Below are 1080 nucleotides of genomic sequence, written 5' to 3'. Positions count from 1 at the left end.
CTTTTATATATTAATTATGGGTAAACACGCTTCAGATATCGATAAAGCTGCCTTTTTAGTTCATTTACAATATACCCATTAAGCAGAAGCTGTCTATAGAGCTAGCCTCGCAAAATAAACAGCAACTAACCTTAGAAACTAATCAGCGGCCCTCTAAATTAAACAAGCAGAGGCTAGCCTCCCCCCTCCTACCATAGAAGAGCAAATTGCCCGGAAACTAGGCAGCGGAGCTAAGCTAAAAATTACGGATAATAAGGTGCTTAAGTTGCTAGAGTTTTATACGTTAAACAAGAAGCAAAGAAAGAAGCTTTAGCATATAGTAGCTAAAGAAGAGGGCTTTTTTAACCTTCATTACAAGACGATTAAGAAGAAGCTCTGTGTAAGAGGGCTCTATAGATATAAGTTAATAAAGAAGCTTGGCCTTACGGATATTCAAAAAGCCTAATAATACGAGATTGCACTATCACGAAAGGATTAGGGGTTAGAGAAGTAGCGGAGGGTTATATTCTTAGATAAAGCGGCAATAATTATGGCAGCGAAGCGTAGATAATAAAATATTTCATAAATGGCAGAATAAGAGGAGAGATACCACCCAGACTATATTAAAAGGCGGTACAATAACTACTCCAAGGCCATATTTTGGGCTTGTTTTACGTATAACCACAAAGGGCCCTACCATATTTATTACCCTAAGAGTAAAGAGCAGAAGGCTAAGAACAAAGAAAGGATTAAGCGATTAAATAACAAAGAGATTAAGGACGAGGCCTATGAGACTTTTAAGGCACAAGAGCGTAAAAAGGAAAGAAAATAGGATTAAAAAGGCCAGCTGTAGCCAACCAAACGAGCGTCTTGGGAGGTTTATTGGAAGAATAACTAATTTAAGAAAGGTAAGTTAAGAGGAGGAGTTAATAATATTCGCTATACATATAAGGTTATTAATCCTTATTTAATCCCTTAGTATAAAGAGATTATAGTTTAACGGCATAATCTAGATACCTTTAAGTACGATATAGAGCCCTTTATCTTTTAACAAGATAACGCTCCTTCTTACGCAAGTAAATAGACCCTTCGCCACCTTAA

At 36.7% G+C, this 1080-nt stretch overlaps 1 protein-coding gene across 1 annotated transcript; it reads left to right on the top strand.

The window, feature by feature from the left end:
- Positions 1-634: 634 nt before the first annotated feature.
- Positions 635-811, top strand: K441DRAFT_583393 (uncharacterized protein; the record flags this gene model as incomplete). Its single annotated transcript, XM_067644495.1, has 1 exon — positions 635-811. A coding segment is annotated over one exon (177 nt), but the record flags the coding sequence as incomplete, so codon positions are not given.
- Positions 812-1080: the final 269 nt, after the last annotated feature.

The sequence above is a fragment of the Cenococcum geophilum genome (genome assembly GCF_001692895.1).
Source record: "Cenococcum geophilum 1.58 unplaced genomic scaffold K441scaffold_55, whole genome shotgun sequence".
In the NCBI taxonomy this organism is placed as follows: domain Eukaryota; kingdom Fungi; phylum Ascomycota; class Dothideomycetes; order Gloniales; family Gloniaceae; genus Cenococcum; species Cenococcum geophilum.
Note: the sequence above shows the minus strand (reverse complement) of the source record. Positions and strands in the feature narration are given on the sequence as shown.